Here is a 24,925-nt window from a genome sequence, read left to right on the forward strand (position 1 = left end):
TTTCCAGAGCAGTTTGCCTTTCCTTTTCCCTTTTCCCTTCACCTTAACGTCAGCCCAGGGCTTCCAACGCCGGCTCACGGTGCATCCTCTAAGGCTGCAGACCCGAGGGGGTGGGGGTGCGCGGGGCGGGGGGTGGGGGTGGGGGTGGGGGTGGGGGTGCGCGTCGCGGCGAGGACCTGAAGCTGACCGCGCTCGGGAAAGTCAAGGGCCTCTGCAGGGTATCTGCTTTGTGCCAGGATTTCCGTCCAACCCGAGAGTCCCAGGGCCCGGGCCAGGCCCGGAGCGCCCGACTCCCCTCCAACCCCCCTCCACCCCGGGGGGCTCCAGCCGCCTCCCCAGGCCGACCGTGCGGGCTGGGACCTCGCAGCCGGAAAACACCGCCCTTTCCTGTCGCCTACTCATTAACCCAGGCGGAGGACTCGAGAAGGAAGAGACGGAGACGGATTAAGAAAATTAATTAACCGGGTCCAGGGCGAGCCTGCGGGCGGAGGGGCGGGGCGTGCCGCGGCGGGCGCCGGGATGACCGGCGGGCGCAGGTGCCTCCCGGGGCCCAATTCTAGGCTCCCGGGCCGGCAGCTGCGCCCCTTGCGCCGCGCGTCGGGGACGCCGCCACCCGCCGGCCCCCGCTTCAGGCCGGTGACTTTAGGGACCCGCGGGAGAGGAAGCCCCTCCCCCCGGACTGGAAAAACCTGCAGCGTCGGCGGTTCGCAGGCCCTCGCCCAGCGGGCAGCCCCGGGCGTCGCCAGGACGCCCAATCCACTCTCCGGGTTTTGGCAGCAGCTCCAAAGGGAGCGAGCGAGAAACCGACAAAACACGACCTGCCCCTGGAGCCGGGGGCCCGGGCGGCGGGGGCCCCGGGGCTGGCAGGGTCCGCGCGGTGGGGTGGCCGCGCCTCCTGCAGGGTCCCCCGCCCGCCGCGCCCGACTGGCTCGTGCGGACCGCGAGGGGGGCGCGAGGTGTAGTGCAGGTGTCCGGGCGCGGGCGGCGTCCCTTTGTCCTCGGGCACCGGGAGCCAGCACCCCGGGGTCGCCCTTTGAAGCAAGCGTCCCGCGACCTCCCTTTGTGCCAAGGGAGCTGGGCGCCGCCGCTCGGGACCTAGCGGCCCCCTGCGGGCGGCGCCAGCGCGGTAACAAGGGGCGCCCATTGTACTCCGGGGGCGCGCGGGCGTGCGGCGGCCGACCCCGCGCCCCGCCCGGCCCCCGCGCGCCCCGCCCGGCCCCCGCGCAGGTACCGCGGCCGCGCGCGCCCTCCAGCCCGGCCCGGCCCGGCCCGCCCCGGCCCGCCCCCCGCGCCGCCGGCCCCGCCCCGAGCGCCCCGCCCTTCGCAGGTTCAGCTCCGCGGCGGGTCGCCGCGCGCACAGTCGGGCTCGCACCTTCCCTGGCGGCGGCGGCGGCGGCGGCGGCGGCGGCCCCGGCGTGGGCTCGGAGGCGGGCGGCGGGGCTGCAGCGGGGGCAGAGCCTGGACGCCCGCCGCCTCGGGCGCCCTCACGCCCACTCCCCGTGCCCCGTGCTGCGAGGTGCGGCCGGGTCCGCGGGCCGGGACTGCGCGTGCCCTCGGGAGGCGTCGGCGCGGGCGGCCCCGCTCTGGGGCCGCGGCTGGGATCGTCGGGGTGGCCGGTGAGTTGCTGCCTGCCCGGGCCGCCTTCCTCTTTGCCCGAGAGCGGCTCGGATCCGCCGTGGTGGCCGCTTCCGGCGTGCGCGGGGCGCTCGGCTTGGAACCGCGCGGGCGGCGGGGACTCCGCGAGCGTCGCCTTCCCGGCTGGTGTCTCAGGGACCCCAGGGGACCTGAAGCAAACCGGGAGGGGCTGGGTGGCACGGCCGAGGCGCGGGGCTCCACCATCCGTGGCACCACTTTCCAGGGTGGGGCTGCACGGCTCCGCTGCACCCGCCGAGCTATTGACAGCCATTCTGGGCGCGGATTGCGTTTTTCCATCGGAGAACAAACCGCACATGGCTGCCGCTCCCCTCCCGTCGTGGGTGGGCACCAGGGCCGCACACGGGTGCCCCGTGCCGATCTGCCGTGGCAGTGCCCGCCGGGTGCCCTCGCCCGCCTTGGCACGGGGGCCCTGTGGCTGGAGCTCCATCCAACCGCAGGTCTGGCTGTTTAATGTGTGTGTGTGTGTGTGTGTGTGTGTGTGTGGTTTCTGAACAGCTGAACCGTTTTCAAGATTTTTTTTTTCCTCCTTGAAACTGTCTTGACACAGACAAGTATCAGACATGTGAGGACGAATGGATCTGGCCAGTCATTTTTTTGTTATGAATTATTGTACTCCATCCTCCTCTCGACTTTGGGAGGCATGTGTTTCATCTTATAAATAGAAAGTAGCATATTTTTTGGCAGGACCTCCTTTATACTGTACAGTCTAGGAGAGGTCAGTTTAAAAATAAATATGCACTTGAATGTTGAATTACCGAGAGCCAGGCTGTGGCTGGGACAAGCTGCGTGGACAGCAGCATCAAAGCCCGAAGCGCAGCTGTGTTGAAAAGAGTAAAAGCCCCAGAGTGCAGCCCAGGCTGACAGTCAAGTAATTACATTTTGTTTAAAAAAAAAAGAAAGAAAAGTGAGTGAATTAAAATGAGGGCGGGAAGAGGAATGTCAGGAGGGTATTGCAACATGAATCTTTCCAGCCCTTGTGTATTTGGGGGAGTCGCTGCTTATGTGTCCTGAGGGTGGTAGGGGTTTCTGGGGAGGGAGGTGCTGGGAAGGAGGAGGGAATTGATGAATGTGTTAGGGAGACAAAGATTTCCTCCCCACCCCCAACTTTTAGGCCTCACAATATTCAAGAGTTTCTTGGGGGTGCTGCCTTTTAAAGAGAAGGAGAAATTAGGAGTGCAGCAGATGTCTGTATTTGAATAGCAAAGCCAATCTTGGAGACTTCCCCCCCTCACATCACAGGGAGACAAAAGGCTCCACGTGAAGCTGTGATGATGCCCCAGGGGTATCCCTAAGGTGATTTAAAAGATTTCCTATAATGTTCTAACTTAGGAAATTCTTGTGTCTAACAACCAAGAAATGCAACTTCTCCTTTTTTTCTGGACGGTTCTAGAGGTCTTCTCTTTGACACCACCTGTAATTTGTATGGGCTCTGATTGACAGTTAAGGAATAGCTAGACTGTACATGTGTGACACAAACCCTTTTCAGTATAGATTTAAACGTTCAAGAGATAAGTTGGGGCAGTTGTGAAATGTTCAGCATTGTCACATGTGGAAGAAGGGATAGCATGTATTTGTATAGTCAAAGAATGGTTGAAAGTTCTTCTTAAGTCTCCCAAAGAATGTAGATTTCCCAATGGGCCTCACTCACTGAACGAAAAACACGGAGTACCAGCCTCTGGGCTCTCAGATAAGAACTTTACAGAAATTTGGATGTGTTTCTGGATCCATGGCAGTTTCTGTTTTCCAGTGGTATCATCTGCAAGAGATTTACATTATGAATTCCATGATTGGAACATGGTGCTGTGGCTGTGGCAGCAGCTACAGACGTGAAATAAGATGAGCTCCCCCTTCCCTCCAAATCTGAGCAGTGAAATTCTGTTTTCTATCTGAATGTAACATGTAAAGACAGCTAAAGTAAGGAGTGTTGCTCTTTCTTTCTTTCTTTTGCTTTTCATTGCAAAGCTAAATGTGCAAGAGACGTAAATACAAAGCCCTAAAAATCATTGCTGGAGTGCTCACATGAGCTAGTTTGTCTATCTGCTGTCCAGCTTTTCCTTTAATGTGGTGTATTGTTTTATGTCCAACATGTTCACAAAAGCTGCCCTTTTTTGCTTCTAGAATTCATGGTATTCAATGGCAGTGGGGATAAAGTTGTTTTAACCTATATCACCCAAAGATTTTTACCAGGCCATAAATTTTTCACAAGCTCCGTGCCCAGTAGCCATAGCATTTGTCCAATGGGTACAGTACAATTCATAATCTGAAGGCACCCTCCAGAAAGACTGCCCTGATGTTTTCCTTTTAATTATTAAAATTCTTATTTTTGGTCTAATTTCATTTCAGCCTGGCCTAATTTCTTTCTAACCAGAATCCTGTGGACCTGATTACTTATTGATTAAATAAGAACTTCGGTCTATTTTTAAATGCCATACATTTGCCAGAGAACAAGGATAGCCAGGTACAAAATCTCCTTTACCAAGTGAATTCTGCTATTACATCGCATTGTTCAGGACTTTGGATGATAAAGGCACTTCCTACATGGAGCCTGTTGTAAATGCCAAGCACTCTGTTCAGCCCTTTACCTCGATTTAACTCATCTATTTCTAGCAATCATGCTGTGAAGGAAAACTGTTAATATCCTCTTTTTATAGATGTGGAAGCTGAGGGCAGACCTGTTTTGTACTAGACCAAAATTACACTAAAAGGAACCTACCTAAATATGCATATGCAATTTAATTGGCATGCAGGAGTGGCTAATCCTGCATGAATGTCAGCACCTCTTTAGGGTAGGGAGATGAGGAGAAAACCCTGAGGTTAAGAAGCCTCACTGAGTCAGGCTGCCCTGAGCTTATAGCCTGTCTCTGGCACTTAATACCTGTGCAACTTGGAGCAAATTACTTATTGCATACCTCAGTTTAACAATTATAAAATAGAGGTAATAATATTACAATGAGAGTGAAATGAATAAAAAAAAAAAATGTAATGCACTGACAAGTACCCGGTCCAGAATAAGCACAAAAAAGGTTGATGCTTTCATTTTTTTCCTAGGTGCTTAATACTGGCTCTCTTGCTTAATATCCATAACTACTCTTTGAGGTAGATAGTATTGTTATGTTCAGGATGAGAACGCAGCCTCAGAAATGTTTAGTGACTTGGCCACGGCCACACAGCTGAGTAAGTAGCAGAATTAGGTTTGAATTCAGGTCTAATTGACCTTGTACTAAATACCACACCCCCACCACTAGGGAGAAGGGGCAAGGAGGCTCTTAAATCTGACTCTTCTGAGGGTTTTTGGCTCCTGGAAGAGAACTCATTTCGTAGTACTCTCTATTCAAAGGAAGATGGCAGTAATTGCCAGCCCAGGGGAATACCATGTGAATGGTTTCATTTTTGAAAATAGTTTAATCTCACAGGTATAGCAACAGTCTTCTCCTGCAGTGGATCCAGCTTCAAGCTGCTAGAATTAACCTGAGCGTTTCATTTATACCATAAATGAAGAGATTTGCTACACGAAAATGTAGGACTAAGAAATGAAGAGGAAAAAAAGAGCCCTGCAACATCCAGGAGCAGAGAATTTCCGGGGCCAGGGATGAAGTGGAGTGCAGTGTGGACCACATCCTTGCATTCAAGTTTTGAAGAACCAGGGCTTGCAGGTGTCCCGTAACCAGGCTGGATGCTCACCTCCTTCAGGCCAGTGACCACACCCACAGGGCCTGGTCCTGTCATCCCCTGGCACTAGTGGACTTTAATTCATGTTTCATAATGACACTGCTTCAGGAGGTGCTAAGCAAGTGGCAGGAGCCGCCAATAAGCTGGGCAGGAAGGTTCTGTCCGTGGTGGAAGTCAGGCCTCATTACAGTTCCACTGCACATGCCCAGGGTCCTGCCAGATAAGCTTCTGGTATGACAGATAGAGCAAGGAGTCCTGGGAAACCTACCAGAGGTGCCCTGGATAACCCGTGGGGGCTGGCCTGGCCTCTGCTGTCTTGGACTTGTGGGATTGTGATTAGCTGGGGGAGGCTGCTCAGATCGAAGTAGGGGTTCTGGAAAGTGTGGCCCAGAATAACTCAGGTTAACTCAAAACCAAGAGCAGTAGCCTTTGAGCTGTCCGCCTCCATTTGGAATCTGCCCTTCTCCTGCCCTGTTTAAAGGTTACAAAACAAAACAGTACCCCACAAACCAGAATAAATAATATAAATAGCCAAATAGTTTTACAGCAATAGTCTGGTATGTTTCTTTTCTTTAAAAAAAAAAAGAAAGAAAAGAAAAGAATGCCTTCCTTGGCCTTGATACATTTCTTCAATGCCAAGTTCACCAGTGTCTCATGATGATGGGCTGAGTTCGACAGTACCTCTGGTGGAAAAGCCATTTTTAAAATGAAACCACAGTTTTATAATATGAGTCTTGATAGTTTAATAGTTCTGTTTCTGAATAGCCAAGCAAACTGATGAATTTGAAAGCTAGTGAGTTCCAAATTAGTATTTGATGAATCCTTATTGTTCACCCAAGTCATGGATCAATAGTAGAATCCTTGAGTCTCAAATTTGAGATCAGAAGAACTTGCTTTCAGTATTTGGGTTTTGTTTGCATATGAAAAAGTCATTATTCACCTTTTAGCTTTTGGTTCTTTGTTAAACCCTGTTGCAGTGGTAATACATCTGCAGTGAGCTAGTATAGCATCACCTAACTCATACCCTGAGGTAGGAATAGCATCAGAAAAGGATTCTATGGGAAACTAGTTTGATTAAGGTCCCTTTCTGCAGGACTTTTCAGACCATTTAATATGTCACTGTGTTCAGTGAATCTCCACAGGGAGACGATGTCCAGAGTCTCTCAAATCATTAGCCCACAGAGCAGCTGGTGGGGTTAGTCTGGCAGGAAACACACTCTGGGAGTAATTGAGCCAGAGACAGAAGCCACACACTGCAGCCTGCCCTCCAGAGCAGAAGAAACCCAAGGATGAAGAGATTAGAGAACCATAGGGTTAGAGCCAGCCACAAAAACACACTAGAAGATGTAAGCACCCCTGTCATTTTGGTATTTGATTAAATTAATGCAAAACTGAAGGAAACCATCACAAAGGTCCTGGATGTGAGACAATAGGTTCTGGTTTTAGCACTGATCCAGGTGTAATGGACTTTAGGGTCTTTCTCTCATCTCTTCAGTGAGGCGTTTGGTGCTAGATCACCTCTAGCTGTAGCATCCAGGGAGCCCAGATCAGTGACATCTATCAGCATAGCACTCTTAACTACTAATAGTATAAAACCCTGGGTTAAAAAGCAGACCAGTGCAGATCTGCAGCAAAGCAACCTGAGCCAGTGTGCAAGGCAGAGAACTTCAAAGTCAAGTCTCTATTTAGACAGCTTACACGTTCGGGAATCTGTCATGTTCTGGTGACAGCTCGAAGGTCATATTTGTGGACATATCACACCAATGATAAATCACTGTGTGTTTAGTTGAAAAAGACCTGTTCTGTTCAAATTCATTATAATCATTTTGGCTACACACATTTTTAAAACAAGGCTTTTTTGGCTTAATGTGGCTTTGCCATTTCAGAACATATTTGATTTCTTTCCTTTTTAATTAATTTACTTTCTTAACTTTTTTTTTTTTTTTTTTTTTTTTGCCAAGGGTCTGTTCAGACACATAACATTGATTTTAACACAGCAGGAGACAAGGCTCTAAGCCCTTGACTGAGCGGCTATGTCACAAGGCACACCCCGACCCTTCTCTGGGTAGGCTGTGCCCCTTCATCTGTGAAGCAGGGGAAGGGGAGGGATGTGGGTGCAGAGGAAGCAGATGGACTTTTTCCAGACTCTTCTCTAGCTCTGGACTGCTGTCAGTCTCTTACTCCTTTTCCCCTTGTAGCAGAGGCATTTCCACAGTGTCTTATATTTTGAATTCTAATACTTAACTGCATGTAAAAGATCATTTATTGCCAGCTCCTTGAAAGTAGGGACTGAGCTTAGTTTATATCAGCTTTCTTTTCTTTTCTTTTCTTTTCTTTTCTTTTCTTTTCTTTTCTTTTCTTTTCTATTCTTTATTTTATTTTATTTTATTTTATTTTTTATATCAGCTTTCATCTTCTTCCAGCAGACCTAACGGAAAAGCAGACAGTCTCGTCCTAGCCTGTGACATGATTCTGCCTATGGCACGCTCTTCTCTTCGTGTTGTCAGGCCAGAAGTCATTTTCACTTAGCAGCACATTCAAATCCTGCTCTAGTCAAGTTACCCTTTCCCAGGCTACAGACTGTTCACATCCCCAGAGAGGCACCTCGGGTCCTTTGGTCTGGTGGTGAGGATGATGCAAGGTGCTCTGAGAAGCAGGCTGGCACCAGATCTTCCTGTGAGTCTTCTCGGTGGGGGAGCTCCACCTGTGCCAGAGCTCTCTCGCGCCCGTGTGCCACGGTGGCTGCTCGTGCTCTGTGTCAGCCCAGGACTGAGGCGAGTAAGGTCCTTGTGTGGGAGCCTCTGATCCCAACCAGGGGCTGGACAAAGGCAGCCTCTCTCTCCGAAGCCCACTTCTCACTGCGTCTGTCAGCTCGAGCCACCTGTGCCAGTGTGTGCGTGTCATAGCACTAAACTGCAAAGTGTTTTCTTGCCCTCAGATGGCTTCAGAGTGCAGTGTCTTCCATAGTAATGTTGATTTTTTTGGCTTCCTGTAAGTTTAGTATGAAGTTTCTGTTCACAGGTGGATTTTGTTCTGTCTTCCTGGTGGGGAAACCTCTGGCTGTGGGCTGCCCTGAGGGGGCAGGTGGGGCTTCCCTTGCCAGCCAGGTGGATGCTGCCAGGCAAGTCCCTGGGGCAGCGTGGGGAGGGAGACGGTCTGGGACTTCTTTCCAAGTCCAGTTTTTTTCTCAGAATGAGGAATTATGCTTGGAACCAACACATCTGGGGGGCTTTCACACTACTTAAACAATCAGGTTACATACATGACCAGATCCCAAGGAAATAAGATTGGAGAAACATCCCAACAGTGAACCTGCAGCCTGTCTTGCTCTAGTTTCTTGGAATAATTAGTAATAGTTGCTGATTTGCCAGCTCACAGCCTAAAGGCTCACTTTGTCAAGCGGTACGTGTGTTTTCTCCTCCTGAGAAGACATTACTACTGTCCCCACTGTGTGGATAAGTACGCTGAGGCTCCCAGAGAAAATTACTGGCATTGCTTTGCACCCTTAATTTGGTACCGAGAAGGATGGGAATAGATGATGAACATTTTGTAAGCTGGTAACCAGTATTTTGACTCTAAGGGCAGTCTTAGTGAACTTTCTTAAAAACTATTTTTTTTCCTTAAAATTCCCTGGACACCAGATGTTTCTGCAGACATAGAATCACAGACCCTAACAACATCTCATAGATGGAAGGGGTCCTTGTTTCAGGCCACCCTCTCGTTCTGACAAGATAAAACTCAGGCCCCGAGAGTTGAATGACAGAAAACACGAGTCCTCCTTCTTGGCCCAGTCTCCCTCAAACTTCTTTTTTCTACCCAAAGCAAAGAAAGAAAATATAAACCTGGTATATTAACAGAGTTTAGATTTTTTTTTTTTTGAAAGAGGAGGAAGGGAGGGGTAGAAGTTGGCCCTACGCCTTGAAGAACCCCTGTCATAAAGAACATTATCTGTAATACTGAGGACAGATAAATCTCACACACAAGTCTATGATTGTTTCAGCCTGTATGTCAGCCTAGCTGGCACACCCTGGCCAGGGACGGCTCCTTTAAGTTAGGAGTGTGGCCTCCGGGCCAGCTACCCTAACTTCCCCGGGGCAGGAATGCATCCTCCCCGCCTCCCCACCCCCCCACCCCTGGAATCCTGACTCCAGATCTCAGACTCAGCGGGGAAAGCCTCTCCCTTTCTTCAAGCTGATTAACTCGAGTTGTTTTAGACTTCTTCCTCAGACACAGCCCCACCTGGCCTCGCTATGAACTTGCATCACATGCCTTGTTCTTTCCTTGGGACCCTACAGATTCCCTCTCACCTGACAGCTTACCAGACATTTAAAGAAAATAGCTAGAGGCCCTGAGCAGTTTTCTTTATCTGATCAGTAACGCTTGATACATTTTCCCAACTCCAGGAAGTCCCCACTCGTTCTCAAGACAGAGAGAGTTGCCCCTGGAGAGGAAAGGACGCTTGCTTGTACACTTATAGGAGAGGCCAGCCCCACATCAGAGGAAGAAATTACCCTCGGAGCAGGCTGGTGGTGGGGACCCCTTCCAGTGGTGGAGATGGTTCACAGGGTGGACACACAAACCATTTTATTGCTGACTGCTACAGATAGCATTTAAGGAGAAAATGAAAGTTGGTTGTCAATAGCATGCTTCGCCTCCTTCATTGAATTTCAGGGGATGCTCTGGCTTTTCATTGGTATGAAGATGATGGTTTGTGTTGTGCAGCACTCAGCTCTGGTAGGCACCTGTAAGAGAAGCAGGCTTGGAGTAATTGTCTCAATTTCCAGAGCAGATAGCTGGCACCCATGTGTGTCTGGTGTTCTAGAAAGATCATGCAAGCTTGGCTGCAAGTTTTAAGCCAGCTGTCTTCTCCCCTCAGGCTAGAACCACAGTGAGAGCCCTGTCTGCTGTTTTGTTTGCCAGGATATTCATTCATTCAATACGTATTTTTCTTATGTGCTCTCTGTGCTAGTCCCAGCTAATACTTAAAGCAATCCTTTCCTGTAGAATGTCCATCATAGTTTTGTCAGGTTTCTTTGTACCTCTTGGGCCAAATGATCCAAATTTTCCCCCTTAACCTATTTCCTTTTGAAAAGAACGGTCAGGAGAGCGAGCTCATAGTTTCTCCAGGGCCTCCATATAACTAGCGAGTCTGCATTCAGGGAAACATATTGTCAATTTATTCTTGAGTCTTGCCCGTTTCTCTGAGACGCTATTTGCACATTGCAGTCAAGGATAGAAGCCCTTTCCCTCTCAAACAGCATGATAACAAATATTCTTTGCCTTAATCCCAAAGATCTCTAAAAGCCTGCAGAATTACTGGGGCTTGCAGTGATAGGCTGTGAGATTCTTAGCCTACATGGATAGAGAAAGGTTAAAATGTCTTACAGATGGAAACAAGGAAAGAAAGCCTTTGCACAAGAGGCTACCACTCCATTGTTTAATGATTTTATTTATTTATTTTCCCGTAGGACTCATAGAAAGACTCCATCATGCAGTTTCAGCAGGCTGGGCAGGGAAGGAAGTCAAGGCAGTCTCTTTCAAACTCTCCTATTTGTTCATTTAACAAACATTTGTTCAGTGCCAACTCGGAATGAAATCTAGTTGTCTCTCTCCCAAAGAAGGCAGCCTCGTAGGAGACTCAGTAGTGATTACAGTATAATGTGACATTTGGTGGGTTTGAGGTATAAGCAAGGTATAAGAGAGGCCATGGGGAGCTAGTGGAAAATATGAGCTGCAGGGGTGGGCAGGACCGAGACTGCAAAACCCAGCCTCACAGGAGTCATTTTATATCCAGGCTGTTGGGTGGGCCTGGGTTGAAGACTGAGAGTGATTAGGTCACTTGGGCACAGTAGCTGGTTAACTCTAGGAGATAAGGTTGGAGGCAGGGAAACAGATGGGGAGGCAAATGCCCTTATGCTGGAGAGTGATCTCGAGGGCTAGAAAAGGCTGAGACAGTGGGATTGGCGATGGGAGATATCAGTGGGCCTTGATGTGAAGAACACGGCAGGGGAAGAGGTAGGGGTGACAACCGGGTTTTGGAGTTAGGTGACTTCCTGCCCTTTATTGAGAGGACAGTACAGGAGGCCTATACCAGGGCAGGCAGGAGGAAAGATGGTACAGCCTGTGGGCTGGGTTGAATAGGAAGTGCCTGGGGGGAGCCAGGTGAAGTCTAAAAAAACTGGGGGAGAAAAGCCTGATGCTATTTGTGAAGGAGCAGGATTTTTTTTAGTATGTATTTTCTAATTTCCAGTCCACTGTCTACTGATACTAGTGTGCACAGTAAGCCCTTGGGCACACAACCAGCTCCCTTGTGAGCCAAATGCTACACGGCTCCCAAACTTGTCGGGAGCCTATCCAAGGAGAAAAATCCACTGGCCGTGTCGATTGTTAACAGCATTGTCAAAGGTTTCCAATAGCTCACTTTTGATTTCTTTAAAATCTTGTCATCGGCTGGCCCTGGTCTACAGAGCTACCTTGAGTAGTTAACTTGAGAGTTAAGTTATGTAGGCTAAAGACACTGATGTGGAAGTTATTGTTAGAGGGGAAAGTTGAAGCCACGTGCACGGTTGTGATTACAGGGGGAATTGCTGAGGGTTGGGGGGATCAACAACAACCACCCAACCCTGTGGAAATGCCATGTCTAAGGCAGGGGCTCAGACTTTCGCTGAGGGGTAAGTTCATATTTTAGACCTAGAAGGTCACATAGTCTGTCATAACTACTCAACTCTGACCTTGTCATTTGAAAGCATCTCTGCTAGGGTTTCCCAACCCCAGCACTACTGAGAATTAGAGCCATATAATTGTTTGGAGGGCTGTCCTGTGCATTGTAGAATGTTTAGCATCACCGCTAGCCCCACTCATTATATGCCAATAGCACCAGCACCCTCTAGTCATGAGAATCAAAAATATCTCTGTACATTGCCAAATTACACCTGGGTGGGGGATGTTATAGCACCCTCAGTTGAGAACTACTGAACTATAGACAATGTATAAATGAATTGGCATGCATGTGTTCTAATAAAACTTTATTTACACAAACAGGCCAAGGTCTGGATTTGGCACGTTGACTATAATTTGCAGACCTGGGGTCTAGCGGATGGATGGAGGGAGTACTAAAAGGGCTTTTATTCAATAAAATATGAGGCCTTCTGGTATTCATAGGCCAGGAGGAGGCTCTGTAGGGGATCCGTCGTAAAGAGGAGATTTTTATCAACAGTAGCTTTTACTCATAGCACCTTTGTCTATATTATTCTTATTGAGCTTAGCACCTACTTGGAGATAACAGACATAAAATCACAAAACCAGAAAACAGAAAAATAATAACATAGGAGTCCTAAGAAAACCTTGGCCAGTGCAGTACTGAGCCTGGATTGTGTGAGGGGAGTTAGAGAATTTCTCTGGGAAGGAAGTGACTAAAAGCGGACCTTGGGGGATGTTATGAGTAGGGGTTGATGGTAAGAAGGTGGGAGGACATTCCATGTAAGGAACACAGGGTTCTTAGTTTCAGAAAGCTACGGGGGAAGTGAAGTGTCCCCAGTGAGGGAAGGGAGCCATTGTCCCCAGTGCAAGCCACATGGTGGTTTTGTGCGGCCCGGTGCACGTGCTTCCTCTGGGAAAAGAATTAACAGCACTGAACACTATTTTCTAGAACAGGATGTTTGTTTTTTTCCCTGAGCCTCAGGGGGCTTTTATTACTGCAAAATTTTAATCTTTTGGGTTTTTTTTTTACATCAAGTCAAATTCCTTTTGAGATTCTTTTAGACAAAATTCTATTGGCTGCTGTCTAGGACCATTTTATTCATTCTTGGCTCCCGACAAGGTGAAGAAGTTATTATCCCTGCCTCTTGTTAGTGTTGAGATCACAGTGTATCATTTCTTCTTCATCCTGTCAGACCTCAAGGCAGGTAACCTGCAGTGGCCATCCCATTCTAAACTCACTTGCAGGGATCCCTGGGTGGCACAGCGGTTTGGCGCCTGCCTTTGGCCCAGGGCGCGATCCTGGAGACCCTGGGATCGAATCCCACGTCAGGCTCCTGGTGCATGGAGCCTGCTTCTCTCTCTGCCTGCTTCTCTGCCTCTGTCTCTCTCTCTCTGTGACTATCATAAATAAATAAAAATTTAAAAATAAAATAAAATAAACTCACTTGCGTGCAAATCGTCACATTAGCCAACCAGCAGCAATGAAGAGCACAGACTTTGGAGCCCAATGGTGGCAAAAATTCTAGCTCCTCCACGGCTTTAGCTGATGGACCTGAGATATGGGCGTAGTCTAAGATTGCTTCCTAAAAGATGTGTTCTGATACCTACCTGGTCCATGGCAAACACTCAGAGGTTAGCCACTCATATCACAAGTGCAAATTCCTTTGAGAAACAGGCATTTCAAACTTGCTGCTTCCTAGAGGAGCCCCTATAGGCTTGGACTGGTTGTTGGCACCTGGGAGCAGACTACCTCATCATTCATGAGGGAAGGGTAGCAGGGGTTATGGATTTTAAAACTTCTTGACTTAATGTTTACTGTGTGCTCTGTGTAGTGGGAGGCAAAAAGAGAAGAACCAATTTGTGTCCATAAAAGAGCACTCAATCTGGTGTGGTGGGGGGAGGGGAATGTTCATTCATTTATTGAACAAATATTTGTGTACAGCTATTTATGTACAAATAACACAGGAGAGCCTGCCTTGGAAGTGGGTGGAGAAGGGAATGGCCACTGCCAGCTTCCAAATACACCAGTGCTGGTATGATGTGGAGAAGCCGTGTTTCAGCCCATCCGGTGAAAATGAATGATTATCAAGGGTCCGAGCAGGCTGAAAGAATGACATGGAAAATCCTATATCTGTCCTTTCACGCTGTTAGGGAAATAGAGTAATCAAGAGGCCGAAACTCTGGGGTCAAGTTCTCTTTCAGTATTGATAATGTCCGTTGAGCTTCGCAGATCAGGTGGGATGCATTAGTTATGGAACCATGCAGGCAGTTCATGGTAATGGGGTCATTTGATTCACATCCACCAAACTACAGTGTCTACCTTGGTCCATCGGATTAAGCCTGACACTGTGCTCCATGTAAAACTAGTGATAAGTGAGCTAGGCATCTTGAGAGAACCTGTCCTCCTGCCTTGCTCCAACTGCCAGGAATCCATTCCCATATCGAGTCCTCCCCAATAACCAAGTTTAATAGGGAGAAAGGGTGTTTCATGGCCTATCTTCAAAAGTGCAGACTTGTGAGGTTGATGTGCCGTCTTCCAATTTTGCTTCTGAAAAATCTTTCAACCAGTTCAATTAGATCCTATAAATGTGAGGTGTGTACACAAATTAGTAGTGAGTCTCCCATATGGTATTTTGTGGGTTTCTACAAAGCAGGTCGTAAAAGCAAAATAAATACAAGCTGTTGCTGAATCATAAATGAGAAGTCCATTTATAAATAAGCGAAGGTGAGATGCATTAGACTTTTTGAGTGGGTCCACAAAATAGAGCCTGTTCAGTCTGGCTATAAGTTCATTTTCATGAAAGTTGAGCAGCTGGGGGTGGAGCTCATAGAGTTTCACAGTCTTGTAGCATCTAGCTATGTCCTCCTCAGTTTGGATGATAGGGGAGAGGATAAGAATCTAAAAATAGAAATGGCATCTTCTTATCTTCTCCTGGGTGGAGTAAATAGACTAAAAATATGAAAAGCATCCCCTCAGGATGCTGTTTGTTGGGTGTTCTCTGGTAACATTTTTTTCCATCATAGATATTGATTGAAGTTCAATGTGAAACTTCTTAACGCTATGATTTTATTTTTTTCCATGAATTTCAAATTCTTTGATTCAGAGAAGCTCTCCTACAGAGGTTTGCAAAAGGACTGGCATGAGTGCCTACACTGTGGTAACTTTACTGTTTCTGATCCAGAAGGTTGGCTCGTTGTCCCTCAATTACTAATAACATGGCCATCTTCAAATGGAAAGTCTTCTAGGTAAAGTGTGTAAGCGTTTTCACAGGTGAATGTGACAGGAGTCCATGAAGAAATGAGCGGTGATAGTTTTCCTGGTTCAGAGACTGAGAATGAGCAGGGACAAAATACCGACTGCCATGCCCCCAGAGGCAGCTTAGGATCAGGGGTGCTCCCTGCTACGTCCTCAGACTTGGTCACATATCCCACAGCCACTGTGGAGCCGCTTCTCCTTTGGAGAAGCCAAAATTTACATCCTTATAGCTTCTGCCCAGTAATCCTAGGGCCTCAGAGAACAAGTTAAATGAATCCTTCAGATTCCTAAAGATTTGTTTTCCCTCCATCTGAGTTTTCTTTCAGCTGCTCCCCTCCTTCAGCTTCTCACATGTCATGATCAAGTTCTTTGTCTCCATGTTGGACTCCTCAGAACATACAGAAACATGTTTCAAGTAACCTTTCTTCCTTCTAAAGTGTGGAGTTCAGGGGCTCCTGGGTGGCTCATTCAGTTGAGTGTCTGACTCTTGGTTTCATCTCAGGTCGAGATCTCAGGGTCCTGAGACCCAACCCCGTGTTGGGCTTCTCACTCAGTGCGGAGTCTGCTTGGGACCTTCTCTCCCTCTCCTTCTGCCCCTCCCCCCAACTTTCTCTAAAATAAGAAATCTTTTAAAAAAATCAATGGATAAATATTGTGTGGAGTCCAAGGTCAAATACAGTTTTCCAGGGCTTATTACAGTAGAGTTATCTACTTGTTGGCAGCAGAGAGAAATACCCCAAAGATGGTTGGGAGCAGGGAGGTTCTTAACTGAATCATCATCCGTCCCTGGGGCTGATGGTTCAGACTTGAAGGTGGACCCATTTCATATTTTTGCTTGGGGCCCAGGTGGTGTGGCAGTGCTGTGTCTGAATGCTAGGAAGAAGGGAGGCAAAGCGAAAAGTGATCAGAAGCTAGAATGTCCTTAAAGGATGTGACAGCTAAGCAAGAAAGGGGAAGTCTGCACACATAATCACTTCCCGAAAGTAGAAGAAAGGAAAAAGCCCAAAGGTCCCTTGGGATAGGCTTCCTTCCCCACCCCCCTACCTGTCCCTGTTTTTGTACATGTGTGTTTCAAATTAGCACGGCAACCTTTTTTGCAGGATGCAAGAACTTTTTTACCCTCTCTCTCCACTAAGAATTACTCTAAAAACAATTAGTAGACAAACCAAACATTCCTTTCTTAAAATAAATGGAATTTTAAAAATCTAAATCTCTTTGTTCTTTTCAGATGAGTTGCCAGTCCAGTCAACTCTTAAGTGATTCAGGAACTGATTTTTTCATGTGTCACTTCTTAACGAACCCTGTTTTTCCCCATCTCCTGGCCCCTGCCCTGCTTTGGTTTTTTGGTCATCATTCTGTTTACCAAAAGGATGGTAAGGAAATGAATCAAAGGGCCGCTTCAGGTTTGGGGTTTTTTTTTTTTTTCATTGAATTATCACTGCTGTGATGATTTCTGTTATCACTATCACTTTTCATTCAGTTACCAGAAAATGGAATGGGCTAGCCTAGTGCCGGAAGGACGGGCTGACACTCTGCTATTCTTATCAAGACCGTGACTTTAACTTCGCCTCAAGTCCTTTTGTATCCTGGCACCCTTGGATCTCTCATAAATCCATTTAAGTGGGGGCCTGTGCATTTGCAGCTGGACTCCATGCCTCCACATCTGCCAGACATTCTCTCTCACCTTGATAGAGGTGACAAGTTTGACCTCTTTTGTTGGCAAATCTGTCCTCTTCCAGTGCCCAGGGACTAGGACCTTTGTTTTCTAAGGGCTCTAATTTCCCAGATGAATATTATCTCAAGTGTCATCTAAGGGGGGTGGGGTGAGGGAAGAGGAGTAAAGAGTGATCCAAGAACTCAGAGAAAGGGATTATCAATCATGGAACATTCAGATTTCAGGGTCGAGAGGAGGGTTTTTGTGAAAAGGCTACACATGGGAAGATTTCTTTCCATCTTCCTCTCTTTTTCCTTCTTGCCTTTCTGCCTTTTCTCTCACTTTCTGTCTTTGGATTTGAGGAAGACAGTGGGAGTTGAGGAATGATGGCAATACCAGGAGAATCCCCAGGTGTGGGTGGGCAGCATCCTGTGGGTGGTTCTGTACTAAGTGTTCATGGTGGTTGGGAGGGTCGGGACTGATAGGGAAAGGCTAGCAATTCTCTTCATTTGGCCTGTGGGACACTCTAGAGGGCCAGCTCACTGATTCTGGTTGAGGAGTTCACAGCTGGCCGATTAGCCCTTCCTTCCTCTCTCCCACCCCATCCTACAACAAGCAATCCCGCTTCCTTTGAGGCAGAAGGCAAAGCCTCTCAGGTGTCACCCTAACTCGGGCTTTCCCACTGGGATTCATCCTTGCTCCGTCTACTGCCACATGGGTCAACTGCCAGCAGCCTCCTAGAGCCCAGGTCTCCTTTTCCGAAAATGGTGAGCAGGAACAGGATTTCGTGTTCGGCATGTAGGACCGTCCCATCATAGAGCAATGCATCACTAGCCACCATTGAACAGGAGCTGTACGCCCCAGTACCTCTTCTTGCCCTTGCTTCCTTCCACATGGACACTTGCTGCATCCTTATGTCTCTTGCCTCTTGCTTTTTCTCATTTCTGATGAAAAATCCTTCTCTTGTGAGATCTTGTTCATTCTGCAAGATAACACCAGTGTGCTGCCTCTTACATGAATGCCTGGTCCCTGCAGGAAGAGGTGATCTGTCCTTTGGCCACGCTCCGGTGAGATAAGGTCAGGCCTTTCATGAGGTCACATCCACACGCTGCCACCCTAGATTTTGGCTTTTGGACACAACCTCCACAGAAGTGTTTGCATTATGATCCAATAACTCAGATTCAGTAGGCATTTTGGGACCTATATATATAAGATTAGCTCCAAGGTGCAGCCTGAGCCCTAAGCAGCACATTTTTTTTTAAATAGCTAATTGCTAATTCATTCACATGGTTCAAAAACCCAAAATCATAATAGCGAGAAGTTTATCTCCCGCCCTTGCCTGTCATATTCCATCACTCTTCCCTGTGGGTCACACCATTATTAGTTTCCTGTGTATGCTTCCAGAGAGATTTTACAGACATACAAGCCGAGACAAGTATATCTATGTACTTCAGCAGCTCTCTGGTTTTCCTTTAAAGGTAGATATCTTGAGTTCTTTCTATATCAGCATACAAAGAGCTGCTTCATCCTTTTGAAGACCTGTATAATATTCATTTGTACTGGATGCACCTTAATTTGGTGTAACCAGTCCTCTGTCAGTGGACAATTAGGTTGTTTCCAACTCCAGACTATTTTAAGTTCCTAGATTGACAATCTCGTACATGTATTCTTTCCCATCTATGTAAGTTAGATAAATCTGAAAGTGGAATTCCGGTGTTGAAGGCATAGGATTTGCAGTTTGGGTTTGTTTGTTTTTTTAATTAAAGATTTTATTTGACAGAGCACAAGCAGGGGGAGCCGCAGTCAGAGGGAGAGGGAGAAGAAGGCTCCCTGCTGAAGGAGAAGAAGGAGCTCAGTGCAGGCAGGACTCGATCCCAGGATCCCAGGATCATGAGTCAAAGGCAGACACTTAATCAGTTAAGGCACGCAGGTGCCCTGCAAGCTTTGATAGATCTTACCAAGCCACCTTCTGCCTGGGTGGGGTCTGTTGGGGCTCCCACCATTGGTATGTGCAAAGCCTGACCCCACCCTTGTCAGCCCCATGTGTTATCACACATTTGTATCTCAAACAGGCTTTGGAATGTACCCCCTTCTTAATTTGGGAGCTGACCGAACTTCTGGCCAGTGTGCTCATTAAGTGTTGAGACCTTAGACTCTGGAGACCGGACACTTAGCTTAGTGTCTTATAGCCATGTAGCCTTGGCAAAGTGACTCAGGGCTCATTTTGTGTACCTCAGTGACTCATTTGTAAAATGGAGATTTTAATAGTAGCAGCCTCCTGGGTTCTCATGCATGAGCTGTTGTGCATCCAAGGTGGGAACAGGGCCCAGAAGGCAGAGATGCTCTCAGTAATATTCAGTGGTGGTGATTCCCAGGAGCATGCATGTCCCCTCCCCAGGACCCGCCACATTGTTACCAGTGGAGAAACTTCCCATTAGGTCTCTGCACTGACGATGGGAGAGAAGATGTGGAAAGAATAGGCCAGAAAGGGAAAGGGGCACTGATGTACATCAGCTCATGAGCCCAGGAGCCCAAAATATCTAAAAAGGAGGGGAGGAAGCAGCCAATGTAAGAAATCCTCCCTATTAGATTATTTGTGAGATCAAGCACAGTTGCCCCTGAGCTGGAAGAGGATAGATAGGATAGAGGCCTGGGGTCAGAGCTCCACTCCCCAGCATTACATCGCAAATAGCAATTCATCTAAAGTTGTAAAACTGACATTTTTGTACAAAATTCCTTTAAAAAAAAAAACAAATTTCTAGAGTATTTGGGAGCTCATAGCACTGGCACATAGTAGAAATTCAATACGAATTATTATTTGCAAAGTCCTAGAAGCCTACATCCCGGTCAGGCAGTAAACACTATGTAAATATTTAGAGAAAGAAAAATGCCTTTTACGGTATCTTCTCTCTTCTTGCACTCCAGACTCACTGCCTGCAGCTTATGGAGCTTTCACTCACCAGCCCTTTTCATTACTTTTTGTCACTTCCTTTCCACCTTTGTGTCCATGCCACTGACCTAAAACCCAGCTTTGACCAGGCGACCAGGCCAAGCCAGCCTCTGGCGAAGGGCCTGCAGTGGCCATGGCCAGGCAGGCAGGGAGGAGGGGCTGGGTGTTCCTCCCCTGAGCCTTCCGGGTGCAAGTGCTTCCTCTCCCTTCTCTCCAGCTCACCCAGTGTTCAAGTGAAGGGCGATGTGTGTGAGTGATCCAGTCAGCAGGGCAGAGAACCGGCCTCTGGCTGCATCTTCATGGCATTTTTCTTTTTCTGCATAGTTTGAAGTGCCCTGCCTCAGTTTCTGGCCTCCTCTAACCCTGGCTCCACCAGCTGAGCACGAGCAGCCCTCCCCTGCCCCTGAGCTGCTGTGGGCACACTGTATCTTTCCATGGCAGCTGTCCTCCTGGCTGAGTGTGCTATGGACACCAGTCCAGAGGGCAGCTGTCCCTCCTTCTGTGGGCTCCGAGTCTTGATGTCTCCTGCAGGCTGTCCTCCACTGTGCTGTGCCCAGAGGCGCAGGAAGGTGGCACCTGCCACCCTGAGTAGCTGGTTAAGGGTGTAACTGGCTGTTATACACTTAACAGGAAGTTCTGATGTTGGGCTCCTGGGTTTTGGATTTGTAACACTTGTGACTGCCACCAGACCCAAATTTGAGTTAAAATTGAGAGAACATCCGGACCTACTGGCCTGGCTCTTTACACCAGGATTTCCCCTTCTTCATTATCAAGCATCTCTGTTAGTAACACAATGTCGCCATGGGATCCTAACTTCCCATAGGAAGCAAAACTTCAGGGCACCTTTATGCGGCCACAGCAGCAGCACCTCAAGGAGCCTGTTTGAGCCAGGGCCTTAGCTGGGACGAAAGAGAAAGAGAGATGGCAAGTGTGTGGTCCTGGGTGGCAGCTTCAAAGTTAGCTCCCTCTGGGTGCAAACTCCCTCAGGCGGCCTGGGCCTCCTCCCCACACACGAAGCTCTAGCTCTCCTCCGGCTCATTGTTCTCTTCCTTGTCGGGCCTGGGTGCAAGCCACTTCTCAAACAGAGCTAGTTGGTACCGGGTTGGTGGGTGCCGGGGCACAGTTCTTCCCACCTGCCATGGGGAGATGAATTTAAAACTCTCGCCAGAAGGAGAGAAGTATGGAACAAATACATACAGCCTCCAGCTGCTACAGAGCCAACATGGTTGACTCTCTTCAAGCCGCCACCCGACTCAGCCCTCAGAGCATTTATTTATTTATTTGCTCGGCTGCCAGTGGGAGAGCGCCCGATGGGAGAGGTCTCAGTCAGGCCATCTCAGGAATTCCCGCAGCGGGAAAGGTTTTAACTTCCCCATGTCAGCTGATGTGACTGAAGTGTTAGAAGCTTTTTTTTTTTTTTAAAGATTTATTTATTTATTTGTGATAGAGAGAGAGAGAGAGAGAGAGAGAGACAGGAGGAGGGAGAAGCAGGCTCCATGCTGGGAGCCCGACGTGGGACTCGATCCCGGGACTCCAGGATTGCACCCTGGGCCAAGGGCAGGTGCCAAACCGCTGAGCTACCCAGGGATCCCCTAGAAGCCTATTATTAAGAGAAGAGTTTCTCATCTGTAAGATGAGACCCTGGACCCCCACGCTGCCTAGCTTAGCACTTCTGATTGTATAAGTAGCACGTGCGAGTTTTCCATGCTGGTAACACATTACCACAAACTTCGTGGCTTATAAAACCACCTAGTTACTGTCCTCCAGTTTCTGTGGGGTGGGAGTCCAGGCAGGGCTTAGCACCAGGATCTCATTGGGCTGTGAGCCAGCTGTCAGGGCTGCAGTCTCATCAGAGGCTCAGCTGGGGGGAAAATTCACTTCCGGGTCCCTCAGGTTGTTGGCAGAATCATCTCTGTTGGCCCTCCCTCAGTATGGCAGCTTACCTTTTCAAGGCCAGTAAAAGGAGACTTTCTCCAGTCTGCTAAGATGGCTTCTTTTGTAATGTAACTTGACCATGGCAGGAGTCAGGGCTAGGGGAGGGGGTATCCCATCCTTTGCCATATTCTGTACCTTAGAAGTGGGTCCCAGGTTGTGCTTCCAAAGGCGTTAACTTCAGGAGCTACATCATGGAGGTTACCTTGAGCTTCTGCCTCCCCCAGGGGAGAGGATACAAGCTTTATCAGTAAAAGTTCCAAAGGCATTCCTAAGTGAAGCCCAACCTGTTACAGATGATCACACTGTTTTGTTTTGTTTTGTTTTCTTTGCAAAGAAACCGTTTTGTTCCTTTCTTTCCATCTCAGAATGCCTCAAGTCCTGAAACCCTTTACAGCCCAGTTCTCTGTGCCACAACTTGATTCCAGCTGCAGCCCTTCTAGTTACTGGCCATAGGTGATTGAGAAAGGGTGATTTTCTGACTTCCGAATCCCTCTTTTCTCATTTGTAAGAATGCAGTTCACTAAGATTTTGTTGACCTCTGGCACATACTAGCCCCTGTCACTTAGTAAATATTTCCAGCCCCTTTCCATAGGACTGTTCACTCTGTTGCATTAATTTTACTTAGACACGGAACTCATCAACAAAATATTATCAGTTTTGCTGGTGTGAACGTCAAACGAAAGCGAAAACACACTGTTAAAGCAAATCCACTTGCATGTAAGGAGCTGAAATCAATCTGGTCACGTGCTGACAGCAGTTCTTCTAATAGAGGAAAAATCAAAAGTCTCAGACACGTGCAGAAAGTTGTGTCCGTGGCCATGTTTAGACAGTGCTGACGTCATAGGAGGTTTTTAAATCTCTTTCTTTCCTTTTTTTTCTTTTCTCCCCCTAAAGTAAGACTAAGATTAGTGGACCCTTCATAAAAGACCCTACAATGAAAGTTTTTATCCTACTCAATAGAGGGAAAAAATAATAATAAAGCTTGGCTCTAGATAGAACTGGTCATGCCATTATTTGCACGCTCTCGTGAAAAAGGCGGCCCCGGTAAACCCTGACTGGCCAGCTAACTATAACCCACTTTGGTTTCCTTTCCAGATTTCTCCCCAACGTGGAAGGGGTTGGATGATGTACCTGGCTCTCCAGGACGCCCCACTCGGCTATAACATCAGGAAGGCCTCTTAAACCCCAGTGTCATTTCAGAGCCACTTCTGGAAGCTGCTTGAGAAAAATGATGTGACAGATTTTATCAAAAAAGGAATTCTGGAAACGCAGCATTCGTGAAGAAAGTGGCCCTTCTCCCTTTGGCACAGTAGACGTCCTCAAATTCCAAAATGCCAGCCAAGACCCCAATTTACCTAAAAGCTGCCAATAACAAAAAAGGCAAGAAATTTAAACTGAGGGACATTTTGTCCCCTGACATGATTAGCCCCCCGCTTGGAGACTTCCGCCACACCATCCACATCGGCAAAGAGGGCCAGCACGACGTCTTTGGTGACATCTCCTTCCTGCAAGGGAACTACGAGCTGTTGCCCGGAAACCAGGAGAAAGCACGCGCAGGTCAGTTTCCGGGGCACAGCGAGTTCTTCCGGGCCAACAGCACGTCCGACTCCATGTTCACGGAAACGCCCTCCCCAGTGCTCAAGAACGCCATCTCCCTACCTACCATTGGGGGGTCCCAAGCACTCATGTTGCCCCTGCTGTCGCCAGTGACATTTAATTCCAAACAGGAGTCCTTTGGGCCAGCAAAGCTGCCCCGGCTTAGCTGTGAGCCCGTCGTGGAGGAAAAGGCTCCGGAGAAAAGCAGCCTGTTGGAGAATGGGACGGGCCACCAGGGCGACGTCTCGTGGGGTTCCAGCGGGTCGGCGTCACAGTCCAGCCAGGGCAGGGACAGCCACTCCTCCAGCCTCTCGGAACAGTACCCCGACTGGTCGGCCGAGGACATGTTTGAGCATTCGGCCGCGTGCGAGCTCGTCAAGAAGACCAAGTCAGAGGAGTCCCTCTCTGATCTCACAGGTTCCCTCCTCTCCCTGCAGCTCGACCTGGGGCCCTCGTTTTTGGATGAGGTGCTGAATGTCATGGATAAAAATAAGTAACAGCGCCAACTCTTGGCCTGTGGGGTAAAAAGGTATCAAAAAATAAAAACAAAAAATAAAAACAAAACTAACCGCAGTCGAAGACAAGAGCTTCCCCGGCTATGTTTGCAGTTGTGTGTGATGGGTTTTCTAAAATAATGTTCCTATGAAGTATTTTTTGTACCTGTTAACGCCCTGTTTGCAAAAACAAACTATCCTGGCAGAAAGGAAGGGAGTGGGTCAGAACCCACTTTCGGCAGGTTTTGCATATGTTCAGCTCACTTTTTTTGTTGTTGTTTGTTTCCAGACATGTGAGAACTCTGGCTTGGCCAGGATTTGGCACTAGCTATGAAGGGCTGCACAAATCACATTAAAGAACTTGGCAGTACTCCAGCATTTTCTGAGCAAGAAGAAGTCCATTTATTTAACGCCTCGGCCTTTTTTTCTAGACTCTTTTCTATATTACATTATTTGGGCTCACAGTAGCAAATTCTTCCGTGTTAAAACTGCTCTCTGTTTTCACATTTGAACAACCTTATGGGTTTGGGGGATTTTCTTGTAGCTCTTATATATCCCTATATATTATATCTATATCGCGAAATTTTGACTGTCAGCTACATGTTGGTAAGACACAAGCAAAGTATTACTGTAACTAAGTTATTTTTAAAGTTAAAATATATTTTTATGTGCCTTTGGCTTTTTATTGCAGAGTCTACATTTTATAGATATTACATCCAATGTTGTCATATGACTTGTTACCATTGGGGCTCCATTGTAAGCTGTGTATGTATATGTTTGGAAAAGTGTATTCATACTTAGCTTTATTTCTTTTTCTTCATCTGTCAGCATACTTTTCACAGCACCCAGCAATGGATTGTAAAGTGTAAAGGCACAGGCTACTCATGATGCTTCTGCAGAGACTGTGGGCTACACCATATAATGTTATTTGGAAATATAGGTATTTTAGTACAGTACATACTTGCATTACATAGGTACTTCATGCAACACAATAAAGAGTAAATGTTGAAATGAAA

General features: G+C 47.8%; 1 protein-coding gene across 2 annotated transcripts; it reads left to right on the forward strand.

The window, feature by feature from the left end:
- The first annotated feature begins 196 nt into the window (after positions 1-196).
- Positions 197-24,925, forward strand: CDC42EP3 (CDC42 effector protein 3). Of its 2 annotated transcripts, none has more exons than XM_041756045.1 (2): positions 197-1,616; positions 22,915-23,042. In XM_041756045.1, exons 1-2 carry the CDS (start codon positions 520-522, stop codon positions 22,943-22,945), a joined length of 1,128 nt encoding a protein of 375 aa, XP_041611979.1. In that variant the 5' UTR covers positions 197-519; the 3' UTR covers positions 22,946-23,042. The 2 variants fall into 2 exon arrangements, with proteins under 2 accessions (XP_041611979.1, XP_041611980.1); XM_041756046.1 differs by having other exon boundaries at positions 1,333-1,616; positions 22,915-24,925.

This window comes from Vulpes lagopus, chromosome 5 (assembly GCF_018345385.1).
Source record: "Vulpes lagopus strain Blue_001 chromosome 5, ASM1834538v1, whole genome shotgun sequence".
In the NCBI taxonomy this organism is placed as follows: domain Eukaryota; kingdom Metazoa; phylum Chordata; class Mammalia; order Carnivora; family Canidae; genus Vulpes; species Vulpes lagopus.